The sequence below is a fragment of the Molossus molossus genome, unplaced genomic scaffold (assembly GCF_014108415.1).
Source record: "Molossus molossus isolate mMolMol1 unplaced genomic scaffold, mMolMol1.p scaffold_m16_p_11, whole genome shotgun sequence".
NCBI classification, from domain to species: Eukaryota; Metazoa; Chordata; class Mammalia; order Chiroptera; family Molossidae; genus Molossus; species Molossus molossus.
This window is the reverse complement of record NW_023425346.1, coordinates 69,172,394-69,194,224: the sequence shown is the minus strand read 5'-3', so window position 1 is coordinate 69,194,224 and position 21,831 is coordinate 69,172,394. Positions and strand designations below refer to the sequence as shown.

General features: G+C 33.9%; 1 protein-coding gene across 7 annotated transcripts in view; it reads left to right on the top strand.

Annotated features, from left to right (window-relative positions):
- Positions 1-21,831, top strand: part of UBE2E3 (ubiquitin conjugating enzyme E2 E3) — a 114,123-nt gene that overhangs the window by 42,634 nt on the left and 49,658 nt on the right. For 5 of the 7 annotated variants that reach the window (XR_004958629.1, XR_004958625.1, XR_004958626.1 and 2 more), the window contains exon 4: positions 18,133-18,192. The exons of the other annotated variants lie outside the window; for them this stretch is intronic. Coding sequence is in view for 1 of the 5 variants with exons in the window: in XM_036253506.1 (XP_036109399.1) it covers positions 18,133-18,192 (60 nt within the window). In the remaining 4 variants the exon portion in view is untranslated. The remainder of the gene's footprint in view (positions 1-18,132; positions 18,193-21,831) is intronic. 7 annotated transcript variants of the gene reach the window in all.

The following is a 21,831-nucleotide window of genomic DNA, read 5'->3' as shown; positions in this document are numbered from 1 at the left end:
TGCCCCTTCTAGATCTGGGTTTTCCCTTGCTCTATTTTTCTAGAAGTACTTACTCTCTTGTCATATGTTGCTTATTTTAAAATAATGTTAAATAAAAGGTTTTAATTTTTTTAAATTTAAATAATGTTTAGAATGATCCTTTAGCTTGCTTGGTCTTTTGATTGCCAAATAAAAAGGGGATTTGATAGCCAGGAGTTAGAGCCATTGACCTGAGGGATGAGTCCTGCTACAGGTTATCTTGATTATAGGATTCCATCCCTCATGTTGTCAACCATCATCTTTCAAATCCTTCTGAGCTTGGTTTACTTTTTTCTCCATTTTCTTTCAACAGCAGCTAATTTCTTGTTTCCCTCTTTCTACCCAGAATATCAGTCTAGTTAATTTCGTTTTAATTTTTACCAAGCTCCACATAATGAAACTGCCTGGTAACTGTGTTTTATCTTTATTCATGCCTTTTGGACTTTAATTGCTTTACTCTCGGAACTTTATTGGCCATCTCTTCTAAAATGATTATTCTTGGAAAAGATTATATTAGTACTTAATGCCAGTAAAATCTAAAGAACACTATATTTAAAGATTCTATCCCTCTTGGAGGAATGTATTCTGGTGATGTACATACACAAACACACAGGCACTTGTGTTTATATATGTGGTTAATATTTTCATCTATATGCAATATGTACTTGACCTATAGGAAGAAATAGTCTGTACTATATATGTATAGGTGAGGTGTGTGTGTGTAGGTGCATACCTAATACACACACACACACACACACACACACACTTCAGTGCAGATGATCCATTCATTATTAATTTTTGTGCCAAAGGACACAGGGGAGTGTAGGTAATTAAAACTGTGTGCTTTTCTTATTTTCTGATACTTCTTCATTTTTGTTTTAATTTCTAATGTTTGTTTTTTAACTGGACCTTTTAATCAGGTTCTGAATAGCTTAAAGAAAGAAGTCATTTTAATTGCAGGAATTTGGACTTTTTCATATTCTGCCTTTCCATTCTGTCAGGATTCTTCATTTTTGATTTGATAAAATGGTAATATCTCAATGAATGGCCATAGTGCAGTTTTACAACATGTATAATTTTTTTTTTATATATATCTGGAGGATCTAGAAAAGTTTATGCTTTTTGTGTTGGGGAGAATTATTTTCCTGATAAACAATGATGTGGGTTAGAAGCAGGAGAGATCTAGGCTCTCTGGTCTCAGATTTTCATTGTAAAATGAGGAAGTTGGAAACACTAAAACTCTAAAGTTCCCCTGCAGCACTAAAATTTATGAAAATGTGGGTCTGTGAAACTCTTAGTTGGCAGACTGAAGTATGTTCAGGCAGTACTCAAAATTTGTTGCCCATAAACATCACTCAGAAGCATGTTAATTTTGCATTAATCTTCCTTTTGCCTCTACAATGTAAACTTTCAAACTTTCGTAATACAGTGTGCAGGGACATTTTAAATTATTTCAGGTTGTTGTTACTTTGGAAAGAACATCATGGATTTTATTTTCATTTTGCATTTTGAAGGAATAATAGCAACCACAGAACTCTCAGGAGTTAGGAGCTTCATTGGTAATTATATTAACATTTATTTTCATTGGAGAGCACACTGTACTAGTAATTTTTTTAAAAAGTCTATTTACTAAGTTTTTTTTTAAGGTTCATGAATTAGTTTCTCTGGATTGCGTAATAAACTACCAGAAATTGTGTAGTTCTGAATGTAAATTTATTATCTCACAGTCCTGGAGGCTAGAACTTCGCAAAAGCAAGGTATGGGCAGGACCATGCCCCTTCTGAAACCCATAGGGGAGAATCTTTCCTTGCCTCTTCTAGCTTCTGGTGTTTGCAGGCAATCTTTGGCATTCCTTGGCTTGTAGATGCATCATTCCAGTCTCTGCCTCTATTGTCACATGGCTATCTTCTTCTCCCTGGGTGTCTCTGTGTCTCGTCTCTTCTTCTTATAAAGATAGAGCCATGTTAGATTAGGTATGACTCATTTTAATGAATTATTTCTGCAGCAACTCTGTTTCTAAATATGGTCACATTTTGAGGTATTACAGGTTTGGACTTCAACATATGTTTTGGGGTGGGACAAAATTTATCCCATAACAGTTGATAAGAAGATTTTGATCATAAATAATGTACTAAAACCAGATTATTATCCTCTTAATACCTATTTTATAATTTTTTTAACACTGCCTCTGTCACCTTTCCATATGCTGAGCAAATGTCACTAAATTCTTCTTTGTTTCTGGTATCTAAGATAAAATAAAAGCCTTAGTATAGGTTTGGAGGAAATGTTCTAACTAGTTTTCATATAAAGCTAAGAGAAAGAAGATGAACAATTAATTAAAAGTGGGTTTCAGCCCTGGCTGATTTGGCTCAGCAGTTAGAGCGTCGGCCTGTGGACCAATGCGGGTTCAATTCCGGTCAAGGGCATGTACCTCAGTTGCAGTTTATCCCCAGCCCTCGTCGGAGTCGTGTGTGAGGCAACCAGTCGATGTTTCTCGCTTGCTCTCCCTCCCTCCCTCCCACTCTATCTGATGATAAATGGAAAAAATATCCTCAGGTGAGGATTTAAAAAAAAGTGGGTTTCATGTGTAATGCATAAGAAAAAGAAGTAGATGGTCATAAGAAGTAGAAAACTTTAAATTAATCTTAATATATCTAGGGATAACTTGATGTGAGTGTAAAATCTAGATTTTTTTAAACAAAATATGGTTGTAGCTGATTGGATACATTAAAGTTTTATTAAATTTTTAACTTTAGACAATGATGAAAGATGGAGAAGAAAGGGAATTTTATCTTTGTTTCATAATATTTTATTTGGAAATGTTTTAGTATTTTAATGTATATGATATGCATTTGAAACTAATGAAAGGGTTATTGCATACTTTTTCAGTAATTTAGGAAAAGTGGTCAGATACAGAAATGTGGAGTATATAATTGCTACAGTAGTATTCTTGTTTTTATGGACTTGCATATATAATAACATAATTGCAACTAAAAAACATGAGATTAGTTAAGATTGTAGGGTTTTTACTGGTGAAAACAAGATATTAATCCCAATGGAGTATTGTTTTCTCTCTTGAAATTATGTATTCTTTTAAATTATACTTTTCTGTACAACTGAAACTAATACAAAATAAAATTGAATGTAAACTATAATTATATATTTTTTAAAAAGTTATATTTTTCTATCCTTATCCAAGTTTTAAAAATCAGTTATTTAGATCATTCAAATCCCTTCTTCCTCGTAGTTGCAATTATTCTTTTAGGTGAGGTGAATCAATACCTGTGGTTCTAGAACCAAGTAATCTAGTAGTATTTGAACCAATGGATTTCTTAATATTCTTGTAGACTGTCTATTTCTATTAGTTTATACTTCATCTTTTTCAAAAACCATAGTGTTTGGTAAATGTTTTTGGATTTTGTTGTCGTAACTTAAATGATTTCTAGGTACACTTGCAAGTTTGGAGTAACAGTCCTGAGAATCCTCTTCCTTATATGTGAAACCACTAATTTTTCTCTTTCGATCACTTGTTTTGCTAAGAGTAAAATCTGCCCTGTCTTACAACTTTTGTGAAGATAAAATAATAATTTATGTATTATTTTGGAAATTGTAAAATGCCATTAACCTATTAATAAGATGTCATTAATAATAATATCTGAATTTAAGTGGGAATGCATATTGATATCCTCTGATTCATGTTTGTTATGGTCAGTATACTATAATAATAAGGCTAGGAATCATAGACCACTTTTTTTTTTTTTAATCTTCATCCAGGATTAAATAAAGGATACCTTTATTGATTTTTAGAGAAAAGAGAGAGAGAAAGAGATCGGTTGCCTTCCATGCTCACCTTGACTGGGCATCGAACCTATAACCTTTTGGTATACAGGAGGACATTCCAACCAATTGAGCCACCTGGTCAGGACTGGAACACCTTTTTTTTTTTAAATGAATGTTTAGTATATCTGATAGAATATTTAACCTTTTTAGTGAGATTAATTTTGCTAACTGTCCATTTCAGGAGGATGTATCAAGACGGTTAGAAAAAGTTTAGTCAGGTCTCATTATTTGCAGTGCTTTTGTTCTGTAATGCTGCTACACTGAATTAGTGATTAATGAAGCATTGCTCCTAAGGGAAATACAGGGTTCAGTTCCTGTGAGCCTCTGGTTACATTTTCCTCAGCAGAGCAGTACATAACCTTGTTTATATTTCCATTTAAAAGACACCTTTAAGCCCTGGCCGGTTTGGTTCAGTGGTTAGAGTGTCGGCCTGTGGTCCTGAGAGACCCGGGTTCGGTTCCCGCTAAGGGCGTGTACCTCGGTTGCAGTTTGTCCCCGGCCCTGTTTGGTTGTGCGGGTGGCAGCCACTCAATGTGTTCCTTTCACATCGATGTTTCTCTCTCTCTCTCTGTTCCTCTCTCTCCCTCCCACTCTACCTGAACAAAAAATGGAAAAATGTCCTCGGGTGAGGATAAAAAAAAAAAAAGACACCTTTAATATACATTGTTAATTCATTAACATTGAGTCTATGGCCAACACACTAGAGCTCATGCCTCAACAAAGCTTATCTAACACATGTTTTCTCATAAGGCACTTCAGAGCCTTCCTGTACTTAAGGACACTGGAAGCACTTCAGCACTATGCTTGGGGCCATTTCAAACAGTAAATTATCACCAAAAAGCACAAAGATGCAAAAAACATGGTACTAAATAGACCTTGAAAAGAGTACTTAGGGTATGAGAGCTGAAACTAGAAGTCAGAGTTGCCTTGTTCTGTCTCAGCTGGGACTCAAGTTTTTGAGAAAGGGTCATTGCTGGTATTGATTTGAAGTTTATAAATATACTTTGGGGAGTAGGTGAATTCACAAATACAAAATCCATGAATAAATGAGAATCACCTATATACTGAACAGTGAAAGAATGAATTGTTATTATGTTGTTAAAATTGTATTCAGATACTTTCTATCTTAATGTTTACAGTAAATAGTATACCCTCTATCTTTGTCTTGTCATCTCCATTATCAATAATATTTGTAACAAATAATTTAAATTAATTTAGTGCCTTGCTCTTTTATTTGGTAATAAGGAATCTGCTACTTAAAGGAATCATGAATTGCTGCGTAGCATCAGAAAGGATGCAGAGGACTTTGGCCCGTGTGGTCAATGTGTGGTACCCCTTTCACTTCCTGACTCAGCAATAGTTGTGATCTCTAAGTAACTTCATTCCAACACACTTGATATTTCTGGGCATAAAAATCAGGGACATCCAATCTGTCTTGTTATCATCATTTACTACATGTGTGACTAGTTCTATTAAGGTTTTTGTGCCTCAGTTTCTTTTATACAATGAGGATACTAGTAGTATCTACTTTATGATTTTAGTATGAGAATTAAAGGAACTAATAGAACAAACTTAAAATAGTGCCCACCACTTAAGTTAGTGCTCAGTGAAGGTTAGTTGCCATGCCTGGCCGGTTTGGCTCAGCGGTTAGAGGCTGCAGTCCGGAGAGACCTGGGTTCGGTTTCCGCTAAGGGCACATGCCTTGCTTGCAGTTTGTCCCCGGCCCTGGTTGGGTCGTGTGGGTGGCAGCCACTCGATGTGTCCCTTTCACGTCGATGTGTCCCTTTCACGTCGATGTTTCTCTCTCTCTCTATCCCTCCCACTCTATCTGAACAAAATATCAAAGAGTGTCCTCGGGTGAGGATAAAAAAAAAAAAAAAAAGATTAGCTGTCATTATTACTGTTGCTTAAATTAAATACTTAATTTAAGTAGAGCCTTTATATTTATTCCTCCCTACCCTTTACTGTCATCAGCAATAGAACAGTTGAAAGACTTGTGTTTCATGGTATTTCTTATATTTGTAACCTTTCTGTGTACTCATGGTTATCATAGATCTGAGTAGTGACTCCCTGTCCTCCCCTCATTCTAACATTGTAGTAGGTCCTGAAGGGGAGGAGATAAACATGTGTTCAGCAATGAGTTGTCAGGATTATTTTAAAAAATATTCCTTGATACCTTCATTTGTCTTTCAAGATTACTAGTCTTTTGACTGATTTTTCAGGAAATGGTTGTCAGTCTACATAAGATTGATTCTTAAAGTAAATTATGGATTATGTTAAAATTTGATTAAGAAAAGGTGAGATTCCTTTCTTCCAACCTACCATCCTATCATTTACTCACCAATAATTCAGAGACATTTTCAAAAAGAAAGAACCATTTAATAAAGTATTTTGGAAACTGAATTTTAATCATCATGCAATAAACAAGCAATAACCAGATTAGGTAAAGCTCCAATAAAATAGAATTGTAGAACTATAAATTACACTTTGAATTTTTCCTATTTCTTTTCAAATTTTGCATTATATATATGATATTGTAAAGATGTAATTGTGATGTGCTGCTATATAAATGTGAGTCAGTGTAATTTATTTTTCTCTCAACATTTTATCATGAAAATGTTTAAACATATAGCAAAGCTAAAATTTTTATAGTGACTCCCTGTAAGCCCACCAACTAGATTCTATTATTGAATAATTAATTATTATTTTAAAAATCCTCACTCGATATTTTTCCTTTTATCTTCAGATAGAGGGGGGGGGGAGAAACAGAAACATCAATGTAAGAGAGACACATTGGCTGGTTGCCTCCCGCATGACCCTGATCAGGGTCAGGGACCCAACCATAACTGAAGTAGGTGCCTTTGACCAGAGTTGAACCCACAACTGTTTGGTTCAAGGACTGATGCTCTAACCGCTGAGCCAAACCAGTCATGACGAATACATTATTTTTATAAAGGCAGTTTGATGAGGCAGTTTTATGTAAAATGTAACATGCTGAAAAACAAATATATGATCCCCATAGTCTTTAATAGAAATGAAATAAGGCTGTCCTTTGGCTTTTTTTTTTAGTTAGATGATTTGCTTGAATTGCATTAATTAAAATGAAATTTCAAAAATAGGTTTTTTGATGTATATTACCATACTGTTTTTTCATTATTAAAGTCTTCATTAATAAAAATAGAATAGCAAAATCTCATAATGCCATTGATAGAATAGCCAATTAAAAAAAATATTAAAGAGTTTTAGAATCCAGCATCATAACCATTTCTTGTGGCTTTAGTCAATCATATGTCAGTGGGTTCTGGGACTAAAGTTGGAAGTGTTCTTAGTTAAATATATATAATATTATTTAGGGACAGCAGTGTTTTTGAGATACATTTTAGGTTTTAGGGTAGACCTGTTCAGAAACCAGACCACTTTGTCCTGTATACTTGAATTCCTAAACATTTTTGCTAGCCTAGACGCTCTTCCTAAATAGACCAGAAACCCTGCTATTTATAACATATAAGACAGTGAAGTAAGTTTGCTTTTTGTAAATGTTTTTATTACCAGTATTTTATTTACAAATAAATATAATTTTACAGTGTCTTAGTGTTAGTTTTGTCATTGAAGTTGTTACCTGTTTTTTTCCTTGATAGTTGATGTGAAAATGTATTCGGCCTTGTTATGACTTTGATGTTTTCCTTTAGCGTTTATTATGAAAACAGTTATAATTACCTAGAATGTGTATTTAAGGTTATTCTTTTAGAATAGTAACCTAAGAGGTACCATTAGTCATAGTTGTTAAATACCATATGTCATTTTTTCTGCATTTAACTAACTACAGTGCTGTATTACTGAACTTGTCTCAGAAATTATGGAAATATGGGGTCATTATACTAAATTAATTCTGGGTTTGATTTATCTTATTGGCTATTAATAACCTTCTACAGTCACATCTACATATATTAGCAATAAAGAATCATTTTAGTGACAGTCTGTTACACTTAATAAAAGAAAAATCTGAGTTCACACTTTGTCTTTTGTAAGAACAAGTGTAAATGTCAATGTGTAGTCTTTGTTTTTAAAACTGAGATAGTTCAACTTCATATGAAAACAGTTTTCAAAAGAGTAGGAAATGGCCTGGCTGGTGTGGCTCAGTGGTTAGCATCGACCCATGCACCAACAGGTCATGGGTTTGATTCCTGGTCAGGGCACATACCCAGGTTGTGGGCCAAATCCCCAGTGGGGGACATGTAGGAGGCGGCCATTCGATGTTCTCTCTCGTTGATGTTTCTCTCTCTCCCTCTTCCTTCCTCTTTCTCTCTAAAATCAATAAAGGACAAGAAATTTTTTTTAAAGGCAGGAAATGGATTTATAGAAATTTATACAGAAACTTGTATTCACATTTTATCCAAAATATGTAAAAATTATGTTTAATGTTCAAAATGTTAAAATTTGAATAACACAAAGGATAATTTTAGCCCTGGCCAGTTTGGCTTAGTGGTTAGAGCGCTGGCCCGTGGACCAGAGAGTCCCGGGTTCAGTTCCCACTAAGGGCACGTACCTCAGTTGCAGTTTGTCCCTGGCCCTGGTTGGGGTCCTGTGGGTGGCAACCAGTCAATGTGTCTCTCTCACAATGATGTCCCCCCCCCCCCCCCCGCTCTATCTGAAGATAAATGCAAAAATGTCCTCAGGTGAGGATTAAAAAAAAGAAGAAGCAATTTTATTTTATTTAGAGCATGGGTGGGGAACACCCCACCCATGGGCTGTATGAGGCCTGAGAAATCATACCAGCTAATACCACACATTACCTAATAAGCCTCACCAAATATAGCAGGCTAATTTTTAAGTTGATAATTTTATATGCCCCAGGAATGGTGTTATAAATATCCCGATGGCCTTTGGTGGAAAAAAGGTTCCCCACCCCTGATTTAGAGGGTCAACAGAATAGTTAATAAAAGGACACTAAAACTAAAGAGACTTTTGCTGTAGTATCAAATGTGTTGGGATAATGAATACTTAAATTGTTTATTTAAAATAATAGGGAAAACTGAAAAGGCAAACTCAAACCCTTTGAAAGATTTAGTCAAAAAATTTGAAAAAATTGTCAGTTTGGCTCAGCAGTTAGAGCATCATCCCATGGACCAAAGAGTCTCTGGTTCCATTCTGGTCAAGGACACTTACCTCCATTGCGTTTCAGTCCCTGGCCTGGTCAGGTCTTGTGCAGGAGGCACCCAGTTGTTTTGTCTCTCTCACATCGCTGTCTCTCTCTCTCTCCCCTTCCCTCACACTCTATCTGAAGATAAATGGAAAAATATCCTCGGGTTGAAGATTAAAAAAATAAGTTTGAAAAAATGATTTGAAACTAATGCTTTAGACATTTTGATAGAAACAGAAAAACAGGTTTTTGAGTAGAGCAGATATAGATTGCATATCCTATAGATTGTTTTGGCATTTTCTTGTAATCTAAGGCTTTTTTTTTTTTTCAGTTAAATTCCTTGACAAGACAACTGCAGTTTCTCACAGAGCATTTTGATTTATAGTGGTTTTTATATCTTGTTGTTGTGAAGGTAGGGAAGAGGTTAACTGTGTGTATTTTCTGTCAGACAGTTACGGTTATTAGATCTTTCAGCCATCTTTGATAATTCTGGGGAAATGCCCTCCAACGTTTAAGAAAAAAGAAGGGGCTTCATATAATGGGGATTAGATGGGATTAATTAGTGTTCTTCAAGTTATAGTAATGCCATTAACTTAAATGTTTGGCCCTTTGTATATGAGATTTGTTCTACCATCACTTCAAGTAAATTATATTACTTTGGCTGAACGGCCTATATACATCTTTTGTGTCAGTCAATATGGATATGTTTTATTAAAACTGTGGCAATGGCAATATTGAATTTATTGTAAATCATCATTAAACTTATATAAGTTTGATGTTAATTGAAAATCTTGTCCAGCTCGTCTATTGACCACATGACACACTGTATATATAGTTCCTGTGGTAATTGTAAATATATGGCTGATAACCATTTACTCAAGCAATTTATATTTTAAGTAATTTGACTTGGATTTTACTAATAAGCCAGAAATATCTCTCTTCATGAAGCTACTTGTTTGTTAGTAAAAAGATTTGTGAACAAGAATTACGCAGAATATTTAAAATTTTAATGTTATCTATTCTTGCCAATTTACATTACATTTAGGAATGATCTTAGTAATATTTATTAAAAATTTATTCAGAATTAAAAAATGCTATCTGCAACCTTTAAAATTAAAGGTCACATATTTTATAACTGAATTTCAAATTCATGACAAATATATATATATGGATACTTATGTCTGTGCATATGTGTATAAATTAAATCATAGAATAAATAAATGAAGAACGGTAAAGTGTAGGCAAGTTTTATAGTCACAATATCCAGCTTTTTGCTTTTCTGGATAAGATACTAATAACTGCATCATGGCCAGCCAAACCTCTTGTTTGAAATAAGGGGCCTGGTTAACCATAATTAAAAATGCCATATAAATTTGAAAGTAGAACTATTTGGCCCATTAAATGAAAAGATCTTACCAGGAATTCCTACATGGAAAGCCATTTAATTCTGAGATTTAACTTTTTAAAAATAGAAGAATTTACTTATAGGTAGGCATTTATAAAATCCTTTATCATTTGGGCAAGATAGGGGCTATTTCTTTTCAGTCCTTAACTTCCCCTCACCCAGATGAGATTTTTAAAAATTCTCTTTCTAAAGGTTCTATGTATAATCCTAAACAGTTTATCTTTTGGTTATTTTTTAGCATTGCATACTTGGTATAATGTAATTAGACTTCTGCAATCTTCTGGTTTTTTAAAAAATAAATGTTTAATGAGATATAATTGACATACAACATTTTATTAGTTGCAGGTGTGTAACAGTATAACAGTGTTTCTTTATATGTATATATTGTGAAATAATCACCACAGTAAGTTTACCTAACATGCATAAACACATATAGATAAAATTTTGTTTTCTTCTCATGAGAACTTTTAAGATTTACTCTCCTGCCTGGCCAGTGTGGCTCAGTGGTTGAGTGTCATACACCAAAAGGTCACTAGTTCAATTCTCGGTCAGGGCACATTCCCAGGTTGTGGGCCTAATCCCCAGTGTGTGTTTGGGGGGTATGCAGGAGGTGGCCAATTGAAGTTCTCTTCATCAATGTTTTTATCTCTCCTTCTAATATCAATGAAGGGAAAAAAAAAAACTCTCCTAGCAAATTTCAAATATAAAATACAGTATGTTAACTATAGTCACTATGCTGTATATTACATCCCCAGGACTTACTTATTTTATAACTGAAAATCTGTACCTACTGACCAACTTTATCCATTTAGTTCATTCCTTCCCCCCCTCCTTTGGCAGCCACCAATCTTGGTATCTGAATATTTTTTCTTTGTTTGTTGGAAGATCCCACATGAAAGTGAGATCATACAGTATTAGTTTTCTTTTTTTTTTTTTTTTATCCTCACCCGAGGACATTTTTCCATTTTTTTTGGTTCAGGTAGAGTGGGAGGGAGAGAGAGGAACAGAGAGAGAGAGAGAGAAACATCGACGTGAAAGGGACACATCGAGTGGCTGCCACCTGCACAACCGACCAGGGTCGGGGACAAACTGCAACCGAGGTACGCGCCCTTAGCGGGAACCAAACCCGGGTCTCTCAGGACCGCAGGCCGACGCTCTAACCGCTGAGCCAAACCGGTCAGGGCCAGTATTAGTTTTTCTGTGTCTGACTTAACTTCACTTACCATAATTCCTTCAAGATTTATTCATGTTGTCACAGATAGCAAGCTTTCTTTCTTTTTATGGCTGAATAATATTCCATTGTGTGTGTGTGCGTGTACCATTCTTAATTCATCCATCAATGGACGCTTAGTTTGCTTCTATTTCTTGGCTATTGTAAAGAATGCTGCAATATACATAGGGGTTCATATATCTTTTTGAGTTAGAGTTTTTGTTTCCTTTGGATTAATATCCAGAAGTGGAATATGGTATTTCTATTTTCAACTTTTCAAGGAACCTACATACTGTGTTCCATAGTGGCTGTGCCAGTTTACATCCCCACCAATGGAGCACAAGGGTTCTTTCTTCTCCACATCCTCACCAACACTTTTGTCTAGATAATAGCAGTTCTAATCAGTGTAATATTGCGGTTTTGATTTGCACTTTAATGATGCTGAGCACCTTTTCATGTACCTTTTGGCCATGTGTATGTCTCTGGGAAAATGTCTATTCAGATTTTCTGCCTATTTTTAAATCAGATTTTTGTTGTTGTTGTTGTTACTGAGTTGTATGAGTTTTTTTAATGTATTTTGAATTTTTCTCTTGTCAGGTAAATGAGTTGTAACTATTTCTCCCATTCTATAGTTTGCCTTTTCATTTTGTTAATGGTTCCTTTTTCTATGCTGATGCCTTTTAGTTTGATGTAGTCTTGTTATTTTTACTTTTTTCCTTTGCGTTTGGTGATTGATACCAAGGAACTTACTACCTATGCTTTCTTCTAGGAGTTTTACTGTTTTAGGTCTTATATTCAAGTCTTTTTTCTTAATGGTGTAAAGCAGTGGTTCAGTTTCATTCTTTGCATATAGCTGTTCAGTTTTTCAAATATCATTTATTGAATAGACTTTTTTCCTGCATAATTCTTGGTTTATTTGTGGGCTCTTTATTCTGTTCATTCATTTTTATATCTGTTTTTATGCCAGTACTATACTTTTTTGATTACTGTAGCTTTGTGTTAAAGTTTGAAATTAGGGAGTGTGATATCTGGCTTTGCTCATTTTAGGATTGCTTTGGATTATTAGAGGGTCTGTTGTGGTTCCATACAATTTTTAGGATTGTTTATTCTTTTTCTGTGAAAAATGTCATTGGAATTTTGATTAAGAGATTTCATTGAATCTGTATATTGCTTTGGGTAGTATGAACATTTAATAATACTGATTCTTCCAGTCCATGAGCACAGAATGTCTTTCTGTTTATTTGTGTCTTTAGTTTCTTTCATTAGTGTCTAATAGTTTTCAGTGTACAGATTTTTCACCTACTTAGTTATATTTATTCATAGGTATTTTATTATTTTGATGAAATTGTAAATTGAATTATTTTCTTAATTTCTCTTTCTGATAGTTTGTTATGGAAACTCAACTGATTTTTGTATATTGGTTTTCTATCCTGCAACAGAATTTGCTTATTAGTTTTAACAGTTTTGGTTGAGTATTTAGGGTTGTCGAAATATATTATCATGTTGTCTGCAAATAGAGACAGTTTTACTTCTTTATTGATTTGGATGCCTTTCATATCTTTATCTTGCCTAATTGCTTTTCCTTAGACTTTCAGTACTATATTGACTAAAACTGTCGAGAGTGGTTATTTGTACCTGGTCTTAGAGGAAAGCTTTGAACTTTTTTCCATTGATTATATTAGCTCTAGTTTTGTCATATATATTATTTCTATTTTCTTATAGTTCCCATGATATTTTACCATGACTTCTTAAAGAAATCCTAAGTTAATATCTTAACACCCTCTCATATAACACGAAGATGCCAGTCAGCTCCTTTCCCAATTTAAATGGTTCCTGACTAATGACTTTAAATGTGATTGTTTATGTCTAACTCAGAGATTATCAGTCTCACAAATGCCATTGTTGAAATTCCATAAAACCTGTTCTTATCATGCAAGTTATTTCCTGCAGTGGGAAACCTGTATCAAGGAGGTATTCCATTAGCAAAACGTGAAAACCAAAAACTTATCATCATCATCCTTCTGAGGTTTTTATCTTCTGAAGAAGCAGAAACTTCCAGTGCTACTTGGAGCAGATTCAGTGCCCAGCTTTACTTGGGAGGCGTCTCTGACAAAATGAACTTTTCCTGTGAAAGCTGAAGTTAACATTGTTTCAAAGGATAAGAAATATAACGTGGCCTTATTAATCCGGTAGCAATTGTGTGAAGTAACACATATTCAACATTAATTTTTAATTGGTGACATTTATTTCTCTAGAGAGTCAGCACTGCTATCTGATAAAAATGTGTATTATTTTAATATATAGGGACTGCAGAAAATCATTTGGCTAACTTATTCAAATGGTCCTTATCAAAGGGAACATCCATAGTGTAGATAGTATGGATTAGATAATGAAGTTTCAGAACATATTAGAGTGAATCATTCATTGTTTTTTTTTTAATATGTTCTTTGTATCTTCGCACTTTCTCATTTGTACAGATTTCTTTATTGTTAATGCTCTAAATCTTTTTAACCTAGTATTTTTTGTTAATAAGTAAGAAAAATCTACAGATCTGAAAAAATAAAAGCAAGTTTTAAGTGTATCGTCCTAACTTTACATGCAAAGAAAATGAGATTAAAAATATAATTTAAAGTGTGCTTTATTATTATCAGCTATGATTCTGAATTACTGAAATCTGTGGGCAAATGATGGATGTCATTTTAGAATTATCAAACACTGTCTGAAAAATCCTAGAGCTAGGATGTTGCAGTATTAATTTATACCCTAATAAAATATCAGTATATACATTGAATTTTATTTCATTTCTATTTTAATTGAAGTCTCCAAAGAGATATTGAGAAGGACAAAATCTGGCTTTCAACAGATGAAAAGGTTTGAGTAATAGAAAAAGTGAGAATTTGAACTTTAACACAACTTGATCATTGTCATGGAAATTTCCTAAAGTTAATATATTTAAAGGATATGTAATAACATCAGGGAAGAATTGGTTTGAAACTTGTAATTTGTGAAAGGTAGAGAAAAGGGAAAGGTAATATACTAGTATTTTAGATAATTCTAGGTAGATAAATTCTGTTTAGTTAAATAGTAAAATCCCCTTTGGAACATCTACATTATATGTATAATTATACAAATCAATCATAAACTATTCAAATCACTTAAATATTTTAGGGTTAATATTCAAAATTTTTAATTTGTGTATATTATAGCAAAAGAACTGTTTTGTTTCAGTAATTGTATTCATTTTCTTTAAGGATAATACCAGTTTCAAAAGTGAAAAGTGAAACCTATAAGTAAAAAATTTCTTGAGTACCTGTTGTCTTGTGATTTGTATAATGCAAGGATATATTTTGAGATATATGTGTGGAGATAGGGAGATATAGCTATATAAGAGTATATAAGGATGGACATTATTATCAAATCCTTGTATATACTATATTTATATGTATATATTATATATAATTTCTCCTTTCCTGAGGTATTCTTTTGGTCACTGCAATAGTTCTTACACTACTAATTTTTTTATATGCAAGAATTGTTATTTTATTGACTTTTAAAATTATTGCTAATACAAGTCTTACTCTATATGTTCTTAGGGTTCTTACAGTGGGTTATGGGAGCAGGAGGAGGGTCATTTAATATTAGGCAATATAAAAATGAATTCTTTTGATCTTAGTAATCAGCTGTCAGGGTTCATTATTTATTCTATGTGATATTGAACTATATAGGTTTATATTAAAATAAGCTTCCAGTGTGGTAGGTAATATCAGTACAGTACATTCCTTAAACAGTGCAGACATAAGCCTCATTTTCTTGAGTGGTATTTTTGGAATTCTAAACTTTTAATAGATGTGGACAGGATGGAGGTATCGGATTGTAGCTGGCATTGGACATTCTGATTTTTGAAAATGAAGAACAAAATTTCAGGGTTCGCACTACCTAATTCCAAGACGTACTGTGTGAAGTTTCAGTAATGAAAGTAGTGTGGTGTCAGCATAAAGATAGATATATAGATCAGTGGAACAGGATAGCCCCAAAATAGATCTACACATAAATGGTCAATTGATTTTTGGCAAATGTGCCAAGGTAATTCAGTAGGGAAATGAATTCAACAGATGGTGCTAGAATATCTATATGCAAAATTGACCTTTGACTCACATCATATATAAAAATTAAATAAAGATGAGTCATGGAAATAAATGTGGAAGCTAAAACAGTAAAAATCCTAGAAGAAAACATATGAGAAAGTTTTCATAATTTTGGATTAAGCTAAGATTTTTTTTAAGGACACAGGAAAACACGAAATAAAAGAGAAAAATAGGTAAATTGGCCTTCATCAAAACAGACTATTGAAAATGAAATCAAGCTACAGACACAGAGAAAATATTTGCAGAACCTTTGTCTGATAAAAGACTTGTATCTAGAATGTACAAAGAACTCTTAACTCTTAATTATGAGAAAACAAACCAGTTCAAAAAGATTTTGATTTAATAGACATGTCACCTACAAAGCTATATACATTCCAATGATGCTTAATGTAATTACTCATGAAGGAAATGCAAACACAGTGAGATACAGCTAGCTATACACAGACTTAGAATGGTTAAAATGAAAACACAAAACCCAGATCATACCCAGTGTTTGGGAGGATGTGGAGTAGTTGGAGCTGTCATCCATTGCTGTTGAGAAGGCAAAGTGGTAAAGCCACTTTGAATATTAATTTGGCAGTTTATTACTATAAACATACACTTACATGTGACCCAGTGTTGTGGGTAGAATTGTGTCCCTCCAAAAGGTATTTTTAAGTCCTAACCTTCAGTACCTCAGAATGTGACCTAATTTGGAAATAGGTTTAAGGTAAGGTTATACTGGAGTAAGGAGTTCTTAATCCATTATGACTTGTGTTCTTACAAGAAGAGAAGAGGGACACAGGATACAGAGTAGAGAGATTGCCATGTGAAGACAGACATAAAGGGAGAACACTATATGATGATGGAACCAGAGAGTGAAGTTAATGCAACAGTAAACCAAGGACTGCTGACAGTATGAAAAGCTAAGGAAAGGACATGGAATGGATTTTTTCCTAGAGGTTCTAAGAGCACATGGCCCTGTTGTCACTTTGATTTCACACTTCTAGCCTTCAGAACTATAAGAGAATAAATTTTTGTTGTTTTAAGCCACCCAGTTCGTGATATTTTGTTATACCTGCTATAACAAAATATCACCCAACAGTATTACTTACAGTCATTTACTTATGAGAAATGAAAACTTATTTTCACAAAGATGTTCTTGAATATTTATATAGCAGTTGAAGTCCTAATAGCCAAAAGCTGAAGACCAGTGTCTAACTGGATGAATGTATAAACAATTTGTTCTATAGCTATGTAATAACATGAACTACTGATACACATCACAACATGGGTGAGTACACTTCTGATGTGACAGTCTAGAAAAGGTGAAACTAGAGTGACAGACAGCAGATCATTAGGGGCAGGGAGAGGAGGTTAACTGCAAACGGACACTATCCTTTTGGGGTAGTAGAAATATTCTATATCGTGATTGTGGCAATGTTACTGGACTATACATTTGTCAAAATTTATTAGATTGTTCAATTCAAAATGGTGAATTTTTATTTTAAATGAATTATACTCAACAAAGCTGATTAAAACATTTAAAAAGGAATATAATAAATGGCATTGAGCAGATAATGAATATACTTTCAGTTTGAATGAAAACATTTGTCTTAAAATTATACAGATGATACTTTTGGCTATGATAAAATTTCTGATAACTGTCGATTACATAATCAAAAATGCTGCATCTCAGTAACTTAAAGTGAAGGTGACATACTCTGGAAAAGGATACTAGTGATACTACTGATACAAAGGAGTTAAATGAAATTTTACTGAAACATAAGAGTGGATAAAAGCTTTATTTGCAAGTTAGTTTATTTTTTATTTGGTGATTTTAAATATCTGTATTTAAACTAGTAAAATCTTAAGTGATCATTTGACTGTGTGTGTGATGTGCTGTTGAGTTGACTCTGACTCCTGGTGACTCTGAATGAGTGATGTCCACAATGTCCTGTCAGCAGCCCTGCTCAGCTCCTGTAGGCTCATGCCTATGGCTTCTCTTTGGTCTCTCCATCTCATATTTGATCTTTCTCTTCTGCTGCTGCTCTCTATTTTTCCTAGCATTATTGTCTTTTCCAAAGAACCCTGCCTTCTCATGATGTGCCTGAAGTAGGACAGCTTCAGTCTTGTCATATTTGCCTCCAGTGATGTGTCAGGCTTAGTTTGCTATAGGACCCACTTGCCCGACTTTGTGGTTGGTCCAGGGTATCTGTGGAGCTCTCCTCCAACACCATATTTTATTTTTTTCCTGTCAACCTTTACTGTCTACTTTCATATCAGTACATAGTAGTTGAGCATTTGAGGGTGTGAATGATTTAAGCCTTGGTCTCTAATAACACATCTTTGTTCTTTCTGGTGACCTTAATTCTTCCATTACTGCCTTTCCTAGTCTTGGCCTTCTCTTGACTTCTTGGCTGCAGTCCCCGTTTGAATTGATAACTCAACCAAGGTGAGCAAAATCTTGAACAATTTTGCTATCTTCATTGTCTATTTTAAAGTTGTATTTCTTCTGTTGTCATGATTTTTGTCTTCCTGGTGTTCAAATGTAGTCCTGCTTTGGCACTTTGTTCTTTTGCTGTTACTAGAATTAAGTTCAAATCATTGCTGCTTTCTGCCAATAAGATGGTGTCATTTGCATCTGCATATAAGTTAGTGATATTTCTTCCACCAGTTTTCATTCCTCCTTCCTCTGAGTCTAGCCCAGTTTTTCATGTGTGTTCTGTGTACAGATTAACCAAATAGAGAAATAAAACATACCCTTGTCTGACCCTATAGGAAATCATTCTGTCTGTTCATATACTGTCCTCAGTGGCTTCCTGTCCACAATACAAGTTACGTATTAGGAGAATCAAATGCTGAGGCACACCCTTTTCTTTCACGATCCGCACACAGCAATGGCTTTACTGTAGTCATAAAATATAGACTAACCTGCATCTGTTTCTTTGACATTCCTAAAAATTGTTATGTACGGCTTGGGAAAACATTTTTCTTCTTCTTTTTTCTTCTCTTTACTGGGAAAATGGAGGATTGCCTTATATTCAAACACACAGAGAGCTTTCTGTTATATCCAGTTAAGCAGAGCTATCTCTAGTTCTGCACGCGTTGCACTGTTTTGCATTTAACCATTTTCATATTTGTGAGTTCAGTTAGGTGGCATCTTACTTATCCCTTTTATCCTTACCACAGTCTTTAGTGTCTGGCTTCTGATGTACATAAAATAAATTGGTGGATAGGTCAAAATATTTTTTTATATAGAATCAGTGTTGTGCCATGATGTCTTTTACCATGATTAACATTTATTCAGCAAGCATTTATTAAGTGTTATGTGGAAAGTATTATACTAGCTGATTTGGGACACAAAATGCTGTAATATCTAAAAAAGGTTAGAATAAAATGTAATCTCTATGTAGTGTAAGGTTAATATTAAGGAGGAGAGTGGGTACTCACTAGAACTTTCAGTTGGATCGTAGGTTAAAAACACCAGAAAAACGGTTTAGTCTGATGACTGAGAAATCACTTTTCAGCAACTGTAATATTAAAAATAATCATAGTTTAAATGTCATTTAACAAAAGTTTGTGGGATTTTTATAAAATTATTCTCCTTACTGTCATATTGTTTGGTTGATCAAAGGAGGTGGACTGTGCAGTAAATGAAATACTCTATCTTAGGAGAACAGAAGACTTCACTTTTCATTAGTAGTCTCTCAGAGGTTCCTTCTGCGGCTTCAGCACATTTCCTTTTCTCTAAAGAAATACAATGAAGAGTTAGACCTCAAAGGTTCACTGGCATTTCTTTTCCTTCTTAAAGTAGATTTTAGTCCTCATATAGAGTATCAAGTAGCACTTGAGACAGACCCTTTACCTCTCCTTATAGGGGCATTGAATAGTAAATAGAAGCTTAGTATGAAATATCTTTTATATAGAAGATCAGTATAACTCCATACTGATTGTTAAAATGGATGTCAGGGTTTTCTGTGAGGGCTATGAAACATAATGATTCTTAATACTGTAAATTGTGATAAGGTTTTGTCAAATAGAATTATGTTCATGGCTGATGCTTTTACTTGGTGACTTGAATGATGACCAAGTCTTGGACATGAGACAGTGTGGTCTGGAAGAGCACTGCAGTATGAGGCACAAGACCTCTCATCTCTACCATCACAAAGTGGAGGATCGTCTGGGCAGATCTTAGTACCACTGACTTGGTACTATAGTGGTGCCTATCTTTTAGGCAATAGAGAGCTATCATAAATGACAGGAATATTTGTGAAGCCTTCTGCTACATTTGCCAAAGCTAAGACATTAATATTGGTAAATTACTATTAGCTAAGCCCTAGGCTTTATTCAGATTTATTATGTTTATTTACTAATATTCTTTTTTTAAAAGCATGTTTTAAGTTTTCCATTATTTGAAAAGTAATGTTTGTCTTTCAAGAAAAAGTATATTGTAAACATCAATTATTCTTTTCTTGCTAACTCAAGACTGTTAATGTGAAAGATGTTAAACATTCTGTGCCTTCATGGGTTGTTTACCTATTTTATGTTTTCTGCCTTGACTGCAAGCTGCTATACTTTTCTTCTGGTTGGTCCTCCATCAGTGTGACCTCACCAGAAAGCCGAACAGTGTGTACTACTTAAGTTCGAAAAAGAAGGGGAAGTTACTTTTAGCATTATGGAGGGCCTTCTATTTATTCATGAATTCAGATAAAGAATATTTAGAGAGGCAGGAGTGATCAGGGAGATAGGAAAAATGGCAGGAGCACAAATCTGAGGAATTTTTCAAGGATTCTGAAGAATTTTGATGGCTTTTCAATACAGTTTGTACTTCCATTCTTGTGTTATAAGATTGTTTTAAAAAGCTTGCTAAGTGATTGGATAAGGGGCCTGGTGAGGAACGAGGCTTAAAACTTAAGTTTTATGCCTGTAACATTGGAACAATAAATGAAAATGCCATTTTTTTAGAATAACATTTTCTGATTATAAAAGTATAATTACTATAGAATATTTGGTAGGATACAAGGCAAAAAAGTACATAATAAAATCAACCATGATTTCATTGTAGACTTAACCAGTGATTAATGCAGAGATTACAATTTTACAACTAAAGATTTAGAAACTATGTAGTTTATATAAAACAGGATATATCTCTAATATATATATATATATATATAGTGTGTAAAATGATATCTGTGGCATTAAATATAGGAAGACTGAACTTCAGCTCAAACCCAGATAATAAGGGATGAAAGTGGAAAAAAAAAATCTTTTGAGGGTTTACAGTAATGGATGGTGTGTTTTCTGTAAGACCTTATCCTATGGAGTATTCTGTTTCAGCTTACTGTGTAGCACCTGCTTTTGTAATTTTAAGTTTTTGACCTGATTTTAATATTCCAATAATACCAATAGAACTCTTTAATGTCACAGTCTTGATCTTTTTAGTGATACTTTTTTTGTTTTATATTCTTTAAGTTTTTTTTTTTTAATACCCAACGATGAGAGAGAGAGAAACATCAATGTGAGAGAGAGACATAAATCGGTTGCCTTCTGTATATGCCCTAATCAGGAATTGAACCAGCAACCTTTTTTTGATGTATGGGACATTGCTCTAGCCTACTGAGCCACCCAGCAAGAGCCTTACTTAAAGTTGAACTAGAATTTTAAAATAAGGTTTGACTTGTCTTTAGTAGCTCTACCTTGGGTCTATGCTTTTAAGTTAGCTTCTGCTTTATAAGCAGAAAGAGGGAGGGAAATGGCAAAAAAGCATAGAGCAGGAAGAACAAGGATCTTAAACTGTGATACAACATTTTACTTTTTAAAATCAAATGTATAGGCAAAATTACTTGTGCATTATATAAGTAAGAATATTACTTTCTTGTTTGATCAATTTTAAAAAAAGTAATATTCTAGTTATCATTGCAGCTTTTTGAGTTGGTGGTGATAGGGAAGATGTCCAGAGAGGCTGGCATGCCCCTGGCTAAGCAACAGAGCAAGCAATACCTTGGTAAAATCACTATAATCCAAAGTGATATAATGAGTTGTAGCAAAAAATTATCATAGTCTGTAACATCTGTTTGTTTGATGAGAGTAA